The sequence below is a fragment of the Idiotropiscis lumnitzeri genome, chromosome 13 (assembly GCF_059441095.1).
Source record: "Idiotropiscis lumnitzeri isolate Australia: NSW breed Sydney's pygmy pipehorse chromosome 13, RoL_Ilum_1.0, whole genome shotgun sequence".
NCBI lineage: Eukaryota > Metazoa > Chordata > Actinopteri > Syngnathiformes > Syngnathidae > Idiotropiscis > Idiotropiscis lumnitzeri.
Genome location: NC_142403.1, coordinates 2123893 through 2139968, shown reverse-complemented (window position 1 = coordinate 2139968; position 16076 = coordinate 2123893). Strand labels below are relative to the sequence as shown.

At 41.6% G+C, this 16076-nt stretch overlaps 1 protein-coding gene across 1 annotated transcript in view; it reads left to right on the top strand.

Annotated features, from left to right (window-relative positions):
• Window positions 1-16076, top strand: part of LOC148324020 (ankyrin repeat and MYND domain-containing protein 1-like) — a 34982-nt gene continuing 18906 nt past the window's right edge. The window contains exons 1-19 of the mRNA XM_088313647.1: window positions 1-241; window positions 1432-1578; window positions 1747-1941; window positions 3650-3873; window positions 3978-4194; window positions 4302-4460; window positions 4535-4665; window positions 6598-6988; window positions 7066-7232; window positions 7305-7476; window positions 7600-7740; window positions 7800-7907; window positions 8677-8784; window positions 8874-8996; window positions 10309-10410; window positions 10595-10745; window positions 10803-10872; window positions 10958-11112; window positions 11196-12006. Coding sequence (XP_088169773.1) covers window positions 50-241; window positions 1432-1578; window positions 1747-1941; window positions 3650-3873; window positions 3978-4194; window positions 4302-4460; window positions 4535-4665; window positions 6598-6988; window positions 7066-7232; window positions 7305-7476; window positions 7600-7740; window positions 7800-7907; window positions 8677-8784; window positions 8874-8996; window positions 10309-10410; window positions 10595-10745; window positions 10803-10872; window positions 10958-11112; window positions 11196-11386 — 3144 coding nt within the window. The 5' untranslated portion in view covers window positions 1-49 and the 3' untranslated portion in view covers window positions 11387-12006. Of the gene's footprint in view, window positions 242-1431; window positions 1579-1746; window positions 1942-3649; window positions 3874-3977; window positions 4195-4301; window positions 4461-4534; window positions 4666-6597; window positions 6989-7065; window positions 7233-7304; window positions 7477-7599; window positions 7741-7799; window positions 7908-8676; window positions 8785-8873; window positions 8997-10308; window positions 10411-10594; window positions 10746-10802; window positions 10873-10957; window positions 11113-11195 lie in introns of the transcript that reaches the window.

Here is a 16076-nt window from a genome sequence, read left to right as displayed (position 1 = left end):
CGTGTGGTTTTCGTTCTAGTTTTCCGTCTAAAACAAGACTCTGGTTCAAATGTTGTCACGCCGAAGAGCTGTTACCGCGGGTGCTGAAGAGCGTCGAGCAGGTAGTCCGAGCAGAGAAGTCGCTCAACAGAGACGACAGGGTTTTAGTGTCCAGACGTTTGTCGACGGTTCCAAATATGAAGGCGAGTTTGTCAATGGCCTCAAACACGGCAAGGGAAGGTACACGTGGAAAAGTGAAGAGGTAAGGTGGAATGGAGAAAGACACACGAAGTCGACTTCTTGTTACTCGGGGTTTGCAAATGTTCAGGTTTCTCACCAACTTGTTCTTTCAGAACATTGATATTTGTTTGGCCACTCAGGTTAAAACGACCTGATACAAAAGCTGTGTCATGGATTTACGTTTGTCAAAAGGTTTTTTTGTATGTGGTTATGCTCAGTCGGCACAGTATGGGCTGATATCTGTGCCACTACAAACTGAATCCGAATATTGTTGATTTGAATGTGAATTGCTGAACTTAAATATTTTAATTGAAAATCGAATTAATTGAATTGAAAAACTGAATTTGAATTACATAAATGGTATATTTATTGTTTAATTTGAATTTTTTGTTAGGAACTGTATCCCAATAAACTTGAAAATTAATTTCAGACGGTAAAATGCTCAAAAAAGGTGCACCTCATAAATATTCAATACTGCATATGCTCACATTCAGTTCGGCGAGTAAAAATTCAAACCTCAGTGACAGACATACAGAACTTTAGGGTGCCACCAGGATGAGCAATGTAAATCAGGTACATAGATCTCTGCGGCCAACCAGCACCTTCGTTTTGAAGGCCGTAAACTGCATCATTAGTATTGCCAGCCGCCATTGCATGGAATAAAAGATAAATATAAAATATAAAATACGCCAGCGAAATTTGTGGTGAACCAATCAGCAACCAGCCTTGCAAGTGTCCGGCGCTTGGCGCCCTCCAGAGGTCTCTTTCGGTACTGCAAAAGCCCTTACCTCGAAATTGTTGTTTCTGTTCTTCATCTTTTGTTTTTTGCTTTTGTTTTTCCGCACCCAATAAGTCTTTTTTACATTTTGCTTGGTGCCCTTGTTTATATACAATTGCACGTTGCCAATTATCGCAAAGTGAGATGTAGTGTTATTAATTGGTTTACCATGAATGGAGCGCACGTTGTGCGTGCGCATGAGTAATAGGACGTGTCGGCATTGGGTTGCCAGATCGGGGCCCTTTGATGAAGTTGGGGCCGGCGTAATTGGGCCCTGCTGACAATGTCAGTAAAAAGTGTTCATTATTATCTTCAAAGAGGGAGAATATAGTATAAATATATACACTATATAGTATTGGATCTCATTAACCTGTGCAAATGTGCCTAAATGTGAGTCAACAAGTAAAATGCTCCATCATTTGTGCTGTGTGCAGTTCTATGAGGGCTCTTTCTTCAAAGACTACAGGCATGGTGATGGAATGTACTGTTGGCCCACAGGCAACAAATTCATTGGTAAATTCTACCTTAATTGGAGAGAGGGATATGGAAAGCATATTTTTCCCGATGGAGCCACATTTAAGGTAACCTTAATTAAATCGACTTTAAAAAGAGGGAAGTAATCAAGTACAAATACTTCATATCGTACTTTCAAAATGATGCTTTAGTACAGTATGCAGCTATTTGCCACCCCTGTTGGGTTTACAGATACTGAGTTCTGGGTGTCAACAAGCTCCTCCTCTCCTTTTCAGGGTTTATATCATGCTGACCAGAGGTTTGGTCCTGGTGTGCTTAGTGAGCCAACCGGATGTCAAGATGTCGGTATATGGCACGGGAAGCATCTGATACAAATGTGTAACTCTGTTCAAGGGAGCTTCAGCCTGAAAAACCATGGTGAATATGCTGCTTACTTGAAGCAAACATCTGTCTCACATTCTCCGAGTCAGGTAAAACAACCGCCCATAATAATTAATGTACGGTAATGTTAAAACAATTAACATGTACTTGTAATATTGTTTGGAAAAAATGCTTGTATAACATTGTTCAAGAAAAGTATTAATCATTGCAACCTTCCACGTTAAAAATATGCTGAATTTACATTGTCCTCCATGAATTTGTAATATGAACTCAAACATAATTTTTTTTTTCCTTTTTACTAGTATACATTCCTTTCTAATGGAATTAAAACCAAAGCCAAAATATCTGAAGAATCTGAGTTAGGGCTGGGCGATATGACCTCAAATCAATATCGCGAGAAATTGAGCAATTTTACCTCGATAACGATAAATGCACAATAAACTCGAGAGGTGCTTTATCTTTAGCTATGTGCTAGGCTATCGCGTCCACCTCTGAGACGTTCTCTCGTATGGTGTCGCCTCCGTTAATGGGCTGTTATCACTTGTCGAACCTTGCTTCTCACTTTGAACTTTCAGCACAGCATGGTTGTGTTGTGGGTGGTGAAAAAGCTTCTGGATTTGAATCGCCAGCTACGGCAGCGACGTCTGTTTTCTTTCTCGATCAGACGGGTGGAGTCACATGACTAGAGGCGCTCTAGCGGTCTTAAAGGGGCATGAACGTTGCCGCAGAAAGAAAAGGCTTTTCTTTTTTATAAAACTCCAAATTTACCGACATGGGCAAAATGATTTCAGTCATTGTAATAAATTTCGATAACGGTAAATTTTCGGTTTATCGCCCAGCCCTAATCTGAGTCAAATATGATAATCGGTTAGGAATGGGCATTTGACTAATTTTAATTAATCATCAATTGGAGGAATTAATACTTATATCTAGTTGTTAATATTTTCAGCAAATTTTTTGGTCTCATTTGCCTTAGGTAAATAATTTTATGGTTTTGATGACAGGAAATGAGAAGAATCTTTTTCCTAAATACTGCCATTTAGAGATCTATTGTGTATGTTGTGCACTTGACAAAAAAGTGTCGCACCAAATCTAGTTTGGAATGATTGGGAATTTGGCAGAACGCAGTGTGCCATGCTGCCGTTCCAGTGGACCAAGGGAATATTTTTTTCTTTAAATTTTTTTTCTTGCATGCCCCCGGCACTCAATGACAAATTGGTGACAGAAAGAACTGTAGACTAGATTTTAGACTAATTATTAAAAAACAAACAAACAAATAAAACAAACAGAAAAACGTTTATAGAAGCACATGGAACTAAAGGGACAAAAACGTTAAGCCAATCAAAGACATTTGAAAAAAAATATTTTTGAATTATTTTAAAAAGAATAAGAAGTGTTAAAATGCAGAAGACCCTTCTATTGACTGTTTGTGTTTGAGGTATTTGACATTACGCTTACGCAATCGTGGTATAAGTCTAACGCCATCGAAAACAGGTGACACAGTACGTGACCCTTAGTGTGAGGGGGCATTCCCGTTTCCCTCGATTTGTGACTGTGGCTGAACCATATTGACAAAACCGGTAATCCGTCTGAGTGTGCTGGAGAATGCACTCGCAAATCAATCGAATTGAACCCCTCTCCTCCACAATTATTTCCGCCCAATAATCACCACTCGATGGCGTAGGCGTACAAACAGAGAAAACAATCAAGTGAAAATTGCTTGTCACAAATGACAAGGAAATCCAAACGCGTATTAAGTTCAAATTGAACTCACTTCAGTTCTTTTCATTCTTTTAGGCAGAAAAAGATGATGACAATACTGCACTCCCTTATGGGATTGAGAACTATTCCACTGATGGTGAACACCTTTCATTGCCCCCGGAAATGAGAAGCGAGTTTGACCAGCATTTTTATGGCCGCCCGTGGGAACCCGATTCTCAACCGTATGAAGATTACAAACAAGATCCACTCTCCTCTCTGCCATTAACAACCAAAATGCTGTCTCATATTTACAAACACAGGTTATATTCAATTTGTTTGTACACCACACTTTGTGAAAAGCCTTCATGAAAATGTTTTGAAAGTGAAACGCTTGTTGCAATTTGTGTATTTTTGTGTCCCTCAGAGGACAATCTGAAACTTTGGACTGGGATGTTGCGAATGTTCTTTCACTAAAACGGGACGGTTTTGGTCCTAAAGGAGCTTTGGAAGTAACATCAGAACTCTTGATCCAGCATGCCTCCAGAGGAGAACGACAGGCTGTCTTGCGTCTCCTCCTGGATGGCCTTGTTCACCCTGATGTCGCAGATTCTCTGGGACACACTGCGTTGATTGCTGCTGTGGTAAAATCAACTTATTTTTCTTGTTTATCGCTATTCTTTTCCAAAATTCCTGCTTATTATCTGATTTGAACTTGTGCTGACAATTTGTTATTTTTGCTGTTATGCAGGTAAACTGCCATGATGCTGTAATCCACCTCCTGTTAGACATGGGTGCTGAAATTGACAAGCTGAATTGTGAGGGCTTGTCAGCCTTGTCTGTGTGTCATGTCCTCTACTATGCTTTTCAGCCTCTTTACTTGCTTTGTGGAAGCCGAGCACAAACACAGGTGCCATGTATCCTTTTCTTTTTTTTTTTTTTCAATGAAGCAAATCATTCTATAATGGATTCATGTCTCGTCAGGGCTTGATGTCATTGTGTGAAAAAACACCTCAGACCAGCCCACAGGACTTCGCTACAGGCTCCTCTAGCCAAAGCAACAGACCCCAGACAAGTGATACTGTTCAGACCAACATGGATCTTGCTTCTGATCAGTAGGGATACACTGTAACATAACACATTTATTTTTGACCGTCTAGACTACATGGAGAGTTTTCAAACTTTTTCGTAAAGTTTTACCTTAAAAAATATTGAGCTCTTTCGTCTTCAAGTGCTGTACCAGCATTAGTGCTGGGCGGTAAAGGAAAACATCTTCCATCACAATATGTCTCATTTTAATGATATGCCATGTTATGCAGTATCTTCAGTTATTCCATGAAAAAATAAACGACATACTATCACTTCTTACCTTTCCTCACTTTATATTGAAGTGTCATATTAAACGGACCTGTATCAAATGAGAAATGTACCCAGTTTTGCTGTTATATAAAATGATCAAATGTAAGGAGAAGCACAGTAGCCTACATTTTTTTGTATAACTGTAGATATCAATATAAATAAGCGCCATACATAAGATTCTTCTGACAGAAATTGTTAAAAAATAAATAAATAAAATGATGAGCTCTACTGTCATGTAATTTTGAGAACACTTCTTGTGCAGATCTTAAAAGTCCAAATCAAATTGTGAAAACCAATCACTTTAGTAATATATGTGTTCACTATACTACTGTAGGGCGGCACGGTGGCCGACTGGTTAGCACAATGGCCTCACAGTGCAGCGGTCGTGGCTTCAGGCCTTTCTGTGTGGAGTTTGCATTTTCTCCCCGTGCACCCCCCGCGACCCTAGTGAGGAAAAGCGGTACAGACATTGGATGGATGGATATATATTGATGATTATTCTGTCAATCACTTTACATTCTTGGCATGAGTTGACCAACCCACAGGCGATTCTATGCAGCGCCATGACCATAATTATGGAGTTAAATGTCCTAATAGTTTCCAGGGATGGGCACTCGACCCTTTTTTGACGGCCAGTCCCCTACCCTCCGGCCGCAATCTCTGTACCCATTCGGCCTCGAGCCTAGGGCCTAGGGCCTTATTCATAAAAATTGTTGGCCCCCGACCATGTCCCCTCCAAACAGGGGGACAGGGTCGGGGCGTGCCTCCCACCTACGATATGGGGCATACCATGACAAGATGCTGTGAGCAGCTTTTTTTGTTGTTGGAGTAGCTCGTTCACTTGAGGGTAATGAATTAATCGTCTGGCTTTGCGTTCTGCTTGTGTTTGGGTGGCATGTTGTCTGGGCCCGTTGCTAGCTATTGTTGTCTGTGGATTTGCCGCTGTCGCCGGAGAAGACTACTAACTGTAGTAAGCGCCGCCACCACCGCTGCTATATCCACCAAGGTTGCTGTCGGGCGTGGTTGTCGCCACTGGAGGGGCCTAGGCCTCCTGCTGACCTTGTGTGGGGCCGCTGCTGACTGCTGGCGGGCTTGTTGTTTCTGCCTTGCTGGCCGACTGGTTCGCACGATGGCCTCAGAGTGCGGAGGTCGTGGTATCAACTCCAGCTGTGTGGAGTTTGCATGTTCTCCCCGTACCTATGTGGGTTTCCTTCAGATACTGCGGTTTCCTCCCACATTCCAAAACATGCATGGCAGGTTGACTGGACACTCTGAATTGCCCCTAGGTGTGAGTGTGAGCGTGGATGGTTGTTCGTCTATGTGTGCCCTGCGATTGGTGGCAACATGTTCTGGGTGTACCTAGCCTACTGTCTGAAGATAGCTGGTAAAAGCTCCAGGATGCCTGTGAGGAGAAGCCCTTCTGATAATGGATTGGTGGATGACTGCAGTCATTTTAAGCAAAAAATCCCATGACCCTGAACAGAATAAGCGATGTTGGATGACTTGACTCATTTACTAGTACAACTATGAGAATGAATGTACGAAGGTAATGAGTCTATTTATTCGCGCAATGTTATTAGAGGCGAGAATAAGTGTGGTTTTATCTCTACAACAAGCAGATCCATTCATTTCAATAAGTTCTGTAAATATTGTTTATCTATTTCTTTTTAATGTCTTTTTCCCCTCAGGATGCAAAAGGAATTGTCAGGAGGCATCATCTTTCATCAAAGCAGCTGCAGTGAGTTTTCCATTGTCTTTAATGATGATGAGACCCCAGTGGATGATCAACACTTAAAGGAAGGAGATGACATTGTTGAAAGTGACCAGGAGCGAAACAGAAAGGAGACACGTAATAGTAGAGGGGGGCGAGTAACAACCAGGCAGGAAGATGCAGAATCAGCCGAGGATGATGGCCAAATGAAATTGGGATCTCTAATTGAGGATGAAGGGGGGAACAAGGAAGATAAAAACAATCAGGAGGAGAAGGTGCTCTTTTCAGAGCGTTCCATACAGGTGAAAGATGGTCACATTGTGGTGGGCCATGTGCAATGGAAAGAATATTCATCCCAAAGTTTTAAGGTGCGTAGCACAGAGGCCTGTTCTTTCCTAGATTTGAAATCTGTTAGGTCTTTAAGTTTTTCCTCATGTTTGTGCAGAAGGACCGTAACAAAAATACGCCCACGGCACAATCCATGGACAGCTGCAGCATGCAGGTCTCGGAGGAAATTCTACAGATGGCAGCTGAAGCTCTGAGCCATACTGGGTTGCCCCAGCATTCCGATACTCAGGAGACGGTCCGAAGAATGGCTGCCATGAAGTTGGAGTATGTTTATTATCTTCACTTTTTTCACTCGGTCTATCCATCAAATGTATTTGTATGTTTTTGTGGAACCAGGCACCGTGTTCGTTTGCACACACTGAAGCTGCTATTGGACCGGGGGGCGAATCCAAACACTTCAATAGTCCCCTTGCCAGTCCTCTTTTTGGCCATTATGGCAGCCGATACAGAGGCTGTTAGGAGACTTCTTCTGTGTGGAGCTCGAACAGATATTTGTCTTTCACCTGAGGTACCAAATCATGTTTCCTGAGACCTTATTACAAATAGTATCAACCAATTTTTTCATTTTTTGCCTTGCATATGCCTCTTTTCAGAGCTAATGAAGCCAACTAACCTTTTCACTGTGTTGTAGAGGAAAGGCCTTTATCCTCTACATGTGGCTGCAGCACTGCCAGGCCCAGAAGGTCCCAAAATCACAGAACTGCTGCTGCATGCTTTATGTGACCCAGATGCGCGGGCTTGCGACCAGCATGAAATCTACGAACCAGATCAGGTGTGTATATTCCTCTGTTCAAATGGTAGAATTATTAATTATGTCTGACTGTTTTGCAGGTCTCTATGATGGTAAGAAAATCATGGCGCACCAGTGAGAAGTCATTTCCTGAAGAAGGAGGTCGGACAGCTCTGCACATGGCCTGTGGGAGAGAAAGTGATTACTGTGTGAGTATTAACAGTGCAGCAATGTCACAAAATGATGCACACAAATATGCAGGCCACGGGTCCATTCAGTTGGTTGCACAAACAACCCATAGGTGGCAGTCCAATTTGGCCTTTTCATCCATTTAATGTTGATTTCATGACCAAGGAACAACTGTTTTCTTCACTGCACAGATGGTGAGCAGCTATATGCTTTATCAGGAGCATCATAGCATTATTTACGAGACTTTTCAGATAAGTGCATGTCCCCACCATTCACAGAATTCCGAATTTCGGGAAAATTTGTTGATTTTCTGCATCACGGCCGCCTCGCCCATCCCCATCACCAATTAACTTTAGTAGTGTGACGTCCGTTGCACAACACCCATTACCTTTGTCAACTTTTACTTTTAGGCTAGCGAATGCATCCATGGCTGCACTCCACAGCCGCTAACTACTCTCCCCCACCACAGATGTCCGCCCCTCTCCACCACCCCTTGTCTACAACTACGTTTAGGAGCGTGAGAGCCATCGACCGCAACACATCCGCTGCCGAAGAATATTCCCAGGCCAAATTTTGGTACCAGTAGATCCCTGCCCCCTCCTACCAATTTCAAGTGTTCTTCCTTAGTCTGCCAACGATTTTGGTTGAAGACAGCCTTCCGTACTTAAGTCTGCGCGGAAAGAAATAAAATCCTTGGACGTCCGAAAAAGTCAACAAACGAATGGTGACTTTGCATCACGTTGTCTCTTCAATTGACTTGATTTTTTTTCTCTTCTTCTTTCGATGCAGAATGCCACGAAGGTGGTTTCGCTATTGCTCTCCCATAGCGCCAGAACAGACCTCCTTTGGAGGGGACACTCGCCTCTCTCATTGGCTATAGCAAGTGGCAATGACATGGTAACATTACGTTGACACACTCTTAAATGGACAGTTTAAAACAGCCACTAATGCCTTTTCATTTTACATATCTTATTTTCCCGGTGCAGTCAGTGGAGGAGCTATTAAAAGGAGGTGCAGATCCCAATATTCCCTTGGGTTATGGCGTTGGAAATGCCCTATGTGTCGTCACTAACTTCTGCTACAACTTGGATGGCAAAAGGGCTAAACTGGTATATACCTACTCATAGTCATTCGCCGATGTATACAGATAATATTGAAATGTAGAGCTGGGCACTTGACCCTTTTTTGCCGGTCAGTCCTCCGCCATACTGTCGTGACCTAGGTACCGTTCCGGCCTCAACCCTTCGGCCTTATTCATAAAAAATGTTGACCCCCGACCCCATTACGCCCCCCCCCGCCCACCCCAAAAAATAAATAAATAAAAATTGTACGTGCATGACGCCGCCGAGATGAGAGATGCAAACGGCAGATGTTTATTTTAAAGATCATTGTTTGTGTAAGAAGAGACGTGAGAAGGCAGCGTGCGTTCAAGCGTGCCCGTATTTCCTAAGACCATATCCCTATAACAATTAATTTGCTGTTTAATTTACTATTTAAATCCGCCTACTTTATTATGGATTAATTATGATAGTAAGTGTTTTGTCAAACCCAAGTGGGTTAACGGTTTAACATGACCCTCTGTTCTCTCTGTCTGTTTGTTTGTGTCCTCCTCCTCCTTATTTGTCTCCTTCTTCTTCATCTCCTTATTCTTCAACTCATTCTCCTTCTTTCTTCTTCTCCACGAACATGCCCAAGTCAAGTAAGCACGCACAGTTGGTGGTGGAGCTTTTGACGCGTTCTGGGGCAATTTTTGTCGTTTGCCCATTTCGCTGAGTAGGTTGAGATGAACTTCTGGCCACCTGGCAACCACATAACACGCGCAAGGGCCGGATTAAAAACCACCTCCGGCCTTGCTTAATTGAGCCATTTTTTTAAAATTTGTCAACCCCCATCCTTGCCCCAAAAATGGGCATCCAGCCAGACCAGAGGGCCGTCCCCGGGACAGACTGTCCAGCTCTATTAAAATGTTTATTGATGTCTTTTGGGACACCCGTGGCTCGGATGTAAGAGCGCGTCGTGCAGTAACCGGAAGGTCCACTGTTTAATTCCCATTCGGTCAGAGTCATGTATCGTTGTATCCTTGGACAAGACACTTGACCGACCTTGACTCCAGTCCCACTCACACTGGTAAATGGCTGTGTGTGAATGTTTGGTGGTGGTCGGACGGTCCGTAGGAGCACATTGGCAGCCACACTTCTGCTAGCCTGCCCCAGGGCAGCTGTGACTACATAACATAGTTCGCACCACCAGCGTGTGAACGTGTGAGTGCATGACTAATGTATCCATTGTGAATGCTTTGAATGTCCGGTTGTCCAGAAAAGCGCTACGTCGGCCATTCGAAGTCGGCAGCGTGTTCAAGTGAAGAAAAATCAGCAGCAAGAAATTATTTGGAATGTTTGTTTATTTATGTCTTTGTCATAGTTAGACATGTTAGAAAAGTTTGGTGCTGACATTTTGAAGCCAGTCCAGGTCGGTGATACTATCGGAAATGTGGTCGACTACGCACATCACTCCTTCGACCGGGTAAGACAACTTAATGAATTTTAACTAAATACATTTTAAGACAAAGGATAAAGTGTTAACATTGTACTTTATTTTAAATAGTTTTACAGTAGTTTAAATTTTACGGGAGGTGTAAATAGAGTTGAATGTATTGTAACTTGTTGTGTAACAGTGCCTAATACCGCAATATTGCACTGCTGTCTAGGACTTGCGTATTGCCCACACACCCTTCCATACTCTTAACATGAAGCAGAGAGAAACATTCAAAGCACGGCGGCACCTCCTCAGTAAGATGGGAAGTCTGCTGAGAGAGACTGCTGTCCAAAGAGAGAAAGAAAAGAAACTGCTTCTCAATTGTAAGTTAAAGTGAAGTTGTTGGGGTGACAGTTTAAAAGAGAAGTTTCTCCTCACAGGTGAAAGTGCCCTTTCTTCTGATGCCGATTCCAACCATACAATTAAATCGCCCACAGCATTAAAACCAAGGTAACAAAAACCTCTCATGTGCTGCAGACATATTGTATACTGCTATCATTTGTGTCCTGTACAAAGAGTCTGAATCTTTTCTCAGGTCCCCATCATTTAATTTCTGCTACCAATGTGGTCGATCTGCTGCTAAGAGGCTAACTGCTTGTACTCGCTGCCACAAAGTTTTCTATTGCTCTACAACTTGTAAACTTAACGCATGGGATGAGAGACATAGGGAAGAGTGTCTGCAGGAATCAGGTGGGAATCAGACACTATTTTATCAATTAATATCGGGAGTATGACTTAATTGTAAGACCATTATTTCATCTCTTCCTATCCAGCCTCTGTTGACACTGTCGAGAGTGCGCTCCTGTTTCAGAAACGACAAGTGCCCAAACAGTTGACTACTGTATTGAAATCCATCAAAAGCCCCACATCTTCAAATGTCTATCGAAAATCCCAAATCGTTGGAAATGAAAATGTCTTGAGGAAGCAGCGTGTCAGCCTGAATGAGAACTACAGCTACAACTGACAGAATGTGTGACCGGCTCACTAATTAGTTTGTACTTGATCTACTTAATTGTAATTTCCTACTTATTTCACCCACCTTTGTTTTTTTTTTAAATGAGGCTTCATATTATACAATATTATTTTCCAATTAATATATATTTTTTGCTGATGTTTCTGTACTTCCATGGTTCTTTAAACTAAATTATTTACTGCTATTGATACTGCATAAATTGAAATCAATATTCTATTTTTTGTATCCATCAATTGTGGAAAGCTATCAAAAATTACCATTAACATAGGTCTGCTTGATTATGGGGAACAAATAATCAGGATTATTTTGGTAATAATTTAAATCACGATTATTCAAATTATTATTTTGGGGTGAGGTACAAAAGTTTAAATTTAAAAAATATTAAAACAAATCAAGTTCTTTGAAACACTATAATTATGGAAGTTCCTTTTGAATTGGATTGTTTATAAAAATAGTTAATTTAATATAAACAAAAAAAGATGCAAATGTATAAATTAGAGTTTGGTTTCCTTGTTTAAAGAAGCAGTGCATTGGAGTTTAGGAGGGCCGGCGCTACCCTTTTGGGTGCTCTCAGCTGAAAAGTCAGATGGTGCCCCCACCCCAACAATAAGAATTTTTTTGGGCCTGACATTTATTTGTGTACATACATGCAGTTACAAGTTACCTGTTAAAAATGTAGTTAGTAATGTAGTGCCGTGATATTAAAGTAACTTGAATACATTTAATTGCTTTTGGATTGCTCCAATACCAGATATGTTGAAAGAAATTAATGCAGCAAAAAAAAATAAAAAATCAATATGATGTTTATTTTGATAGTGGTCTCAGTTTTTTCCATATTATGGCTATAGGACATGCATGGTTTTGTAATGCTGGTGGAAGCTTGAGCACCCACAATTCAAATCCAAAACACAAGAAATGTGAAGGAGGCATACTGACGACCACTTGTGCACCAGCAGAAACAGACAGATAGGTCGATAGATAATTTCACCTGGAGAGGGAAAGTAGATTTGGTAGTCTACATAAAGTTTTTAAAACCTTTCCACATGTCCAGTTTGTTACTTTGTAAACGGTAGAAAAGAGAATTTTGCTTCATAATAATCCACCCACCCCGTTTCATACAGACACGCCAGACACATGCTTTGTGACTGAGAGTTTTGTGTTTTTTTAATTCCCGGTGACAAATTTAGCAGATAATATTGGTAATACGGCATTTAAATAGTAAAACTGTGGGTAATTTGCAACAGGAATTTGTGAAGTATTTACTTACAAGTTGCGAACGTAGGGCTAGCACGCTCGCTCTTTGCGCTCCTACATGATAACAAGCAGTCTGGATGATTTTGACTGTTGACTCATTTCTTTATGAATGTTATTTAAAATTAATAAGTCCTGCAGTGAATACAATCCAATGCTTTATCACTTTTGAAACTGACCACGCTAGAACCAACACGTCGTGCGCACCCGATGATGTCGCAACGTGTCCCCCACAGTATGAGCATTCTCTGCATATTGGGAGTTCCGGTGTTAATTGCCATAGAACTGTTGTAACATTTAAATAAACAATTTCGATACAACTCAAGTGTACTAACTATAGCATTAGACATTCTAAAATGAGTACTATTTTAACATGTTATACATATAATAGTACTGTATATAATATTTGTTTTTTAAGATTATGCCAATTTTGTAATCGTTGAGTGTAATAATCGTAATCGTAGTTTAATTTAGATTAATTGCACAGTTATAGTGCTATACTTTCATCGAGGCCGGAAAGGAACTTTTAAGACTGCAGATGGGAGTGAAACATCAAGTGCTTTAGTGATTTTAACAAGTCACACGAGCACCAATTAAAGCCCGCCAAACTGTTGGTAGTTCTCATCTCCTCTGCTGATTTGTTTTGTTTTTACCAATGTATTTTGAAATGATTTAATGGTTTAATCTACTTTGCTATAATTACTATCAATCCAATATTTTATTATTAACATACATTCACTAATAATCAGTTCCTGTCCAATCACTGGACATTACATAATTTGAGAACATTTGAGCTACAAAATTCTTGAAAAATAACCTGACTCTCTGCTACATCTATCCATCCATTAGTTGTATTTAGTTTATTTTGTCGTCTTATTACTATCTATATTTTGACTGATTCATTTATAGCAGACAATATCGTTTTAGGTTGTTTTGTTACCTGACATGTTTCGGCGAGTCTTTCACCTTCTTCAGAGTGTCACATGATGGTGTCTTGTGACTCGTCTTTATCAGCTGATGTTCCATGAGGGCGTGACTTACCTGTCAAAATTAACAGGCAAGTCACGTAACCCGCTGTCCGTTCACCCCTCCAAGTGGCTGCTCAAAGTGGTAGAGAGGATGAAGGTTCCCTCGTCCCTGTTGATGGTGTAGCGTTTATCGTTAAGTTTATTTTAATTAAATAACAGGGCTGAATTGTACTGCCTGCAGTACACGCAGTCGCCACTAGGGGTATCCTGATTCGAGCCTTGCAGTGGGCTGACCAAGTGGTGAAGACATGACGTGTCAGGAACAGTTGGAGGTAAAAAGGGAAAAATAAAAAAGGCCGCAAAAAATGAAAAAGTGGTTTGGCATCACACGTTCAGACGTGTGGGCGCGGTGCACTAGGCTGCTTGGCGTTTCAGGCCCTTCTGCGGAGGAGCACTGGACAGCATTCTGAGCACTTGCTGTGGCCTACGGTTTTGTTGGGCTCGGTAAGCATGCCTTTCGGGGCAGCGGATGTCTCTTCATCAGTGCCGAGACCCATGAGCACTTGACTCTGCTCATAGTGGAAAGACAAATTTATCTAATTTATATATTTGTCTGTATTATTGTTGTATTGCACTGGAGAGGGGAGCCCTCTAATCTCGTTGCACACTTGAGTACAATGACAATAAAGGAATTGCTAATTCTAATTCTAATTATTGAAAAACAGCATGTGCCAGAATAAAGGTGCCTGGCTGTGCACCCATATGGGCAGGAGAGAAACAGAGACCACATGGCACACAGGAGGCCACAAAAAGTAAGACCAAACAGTGTTGCAAAAAGCGAGAGTTCCCAAAGCTTTATACTTTGCGTTGCTCGAGTCAGACCTTTCTTGAAGGCATCAATTTTAAGTTCTGTTCAACTTTGTTCTCTTCTTGAACAGAGGACTTTTGCAGTTTCAGAGTGTAACAGGACGTACGAATTCTGGTGGGGATGGGCGTTCCTGTCCTTTGCCAGAATTTGATGTGTCCTGTTAGACACATCAGTGTCACTATTGACGATAAGGAACAAAGTTTCTTGAGGATTGTAATGGTATTCAACTGGTGAGAGTCCATTATCGTTACAATGGTCTTCAGGCCTTGCTTGCGGATTTCAATTTCCTCTCTGATCCTGATCCACAAATGCTACTCCATATACGAAATTCCGTGAAAATCATGCAATAAAACATTCATCGAGGAGACAGGAAGGAGTTTTAACACAAGAAAAGAACGGCGAGTGTGAGAAGGAGACACCAATAAGACAAACAAGACCAAGGGTCATCCGCACCGAAGAAAACAAACATCAGCGCTGGATAATGGAGGCCATTGTCAGGTTTAAATGCCCTGACGCTTTTAAGAGAGCTTACTTGTCACGATCCGTCTGTTTGTTGTTGCAGCTGAGTGGGCGTTTCCTCCGGCGCTCGTTCCCGTTCGCTCGTCACCTGGCCGGGAGAGACGCTCCCACGATCCGCACAGCTGCATCGCATCATCGCCCTTGATTACGGGCTACTTAAACCACCGTCGCGGACCAGTCCGCGTCGGATTATTATCCTGCCTTGCTTATCCTGCCTTGCTCATGCTCATGCTCATGTTCTACGTACTTATTCCTTGCCCTGATTACTCCGTGTATAGTTATTGCGTATTTGTAGTGATGGGTAGATGAGGCATCCTGTATCGTTTCGACACAGTGACACAATGTATTGACACTGTGTTGACACTGTGTTGCTGAATACTGACACCTGGTGGACTTGCAGGAAATATTTGACAGGGTCATCTGACACTGATCTGTCAAACTAATTTTATCCAATTCCATTGATTAGCGACGTGATGTGTTTTTATATATCCTATTTCGTATTACTTTCCATCGCACTAATTATTCTCTTATCTAATTTATATATTTAACTGAATTATTGTTGTATTGCACTGGAGAGGGGAGCTCTCTAATCTCGTTGCACACTTGAGTACAATGACAAAGGGATTTCTGATTCTGATTAGGCATTTGCTTTCACATTATTTTTACATACACGCAATTTCATAAAAGAAATCTTTGATATTCGAGACGCAGTTGATAAATTAAGAGAACATCTGTCTGAATGCCCAAGTAAAAGTGTTGTGAATGACAATGGACTCATTGTAATTAAAGATTTTTATTCAAAAGAAATTAGTTTCTCCAACGTTTTGTTATTTAGTATATTTCTTTTTTTGAGGCAATTTCCCCCGCCTTTGAGAAAATCCTCTCACAAGGCACTGAAGAGGCCGGTGTGCACAACGCCTGTGTGGCTAATATAAATAGGTGAGGGAACGTTGCCTCCTTGGACTTCCAGTATAAGAGCGGGTCTTCCGTACGTGCAACGTGTCCTGCTGACATATAGCGCTGCACCTCTGAGTGCGCATCAACAGTGACGTCTTCCATCTTGCGGATATTTAAT